Here is a 1062-nt window from a genome sequence, read left to right on the forward strand (position 1 = left end):
ACGACGTTTCAGGAAGAAAAATATATCGCAAAAATGGCGCTACATTTCCCCGTAGTGGCAACTCCGCAGTACGTAAAACATCTCCGGCAGTACAGGAGATGTTTTAACAGCCAAAGTTTGATTTTTATGTTTACAATCTGGGGAAAGTTCTGTGTCGGCAGATTCCACGCGACCCTGAAAACGTAATAAATGACCTCAAATGACAGTTTAAGGTGATTTAATCGATCATTTGTGTTCCCAAAATTATCATTGAATCACGGTAGGCAGCAAGCGAAGACACAAAGGAAACATACAACACTTCTGTCTGCAGAGAGAATCCAGAGTATAGCGGGTTAAAGATCCGGACCCCCAGAGTAAACCCCTAACCCCCTCAGGGTGGTCCCCCCCTTTAAGCGTTGTCCAGTTTGGGGCTGCCTGGGACACTCAGAGACTCCAGAGAAGAATGATCATCTTCAGGAAGCAGCTCCTCCTTATCACTGCAGAGAGACACAAATATCAACGTTACGTCAGAGGTGGAATCAAGGGCCTAATCCCGTTTCAACATTCGGTGGGGGGGGCTCACTATAACTAGGGGGGTCTGGGTTACTCATCTCCAGTTTCATGAGCAGGACACATGGTGCCAATGCAGGCCGCCTGACCACACTACCTCTGGTCCACATAAGGGACAGACCCGTGTTTCCCTCTGACAGCCGATAAGGCCGCCTGACCACACTACCTTGGGTCTACATAAGGGACAGACCCGTGTTTCCCTCTGACAGCCGATAAGGCCGCCTGACCACACTACCTCTGGTCTACATAAGGGACAGACCCGTGTTTCCCTCTGACAGCCGATAAGGCCGCCTGACCACACTACCTCGGGTCTACATAAGGGACAGACCCGTGTTTCCCTCTGACAGCCGATAAGGCCTCGGGTCTACATAAGGGACAGACCCGTGTTTCCCTCTGACAGCCGATAAGGCCGCCTGACCACACTACCTCTGGTCCACATAAGGGACAGACCCGTGTTTACCTCTGACAGCCCATAAGGCCGCCTGACCACACTACCTCTGGTCTACATAAGGG

The 1062-nt window shown here is 51.1% G+C and overlaps 1 protein-coding gene across 1 annotated transcript in view; it reads right to left on the bottom strand.

The window, feature by feature from the left end:
- Positions 1-215: 215 nt before the first annotated feature.
- LOC117940326 (papilin-like) overlaps positions 216-1062 on the bottom strand; it is an 8155-nt gene continuing 7308 nt past the window's right edge. The window contains exon 6 of the mRNA XM_034865649.1: positions 216-476. Within this exon, the coding sequence (XP_034721540.1) occupies positions 389-476 (88 nt within the window). The 3' untranslated portion in view covers positions 216-388. The remainder of the gene's footprint in view (positions 477-1062) is intronic.

The sequence above is a fragment of the Etheostoma cragini genome, unplaced genomic scaffold, assembly GCF_013103735.1.
Source record: "Etheostoma cragini isolate CJK2018 unplaced genomic scaffold, CSU_Ecrag_1.0 ScbMSFa_2220, whole genome shotgun sequence".
NCBI classification, from domain to species: domain Eukaryota; kingdom Metazoa; phylum Chordata; class Actinopteri; order Perciformes; family Percidae; genus Etheostoma; species Etheostoma cragini.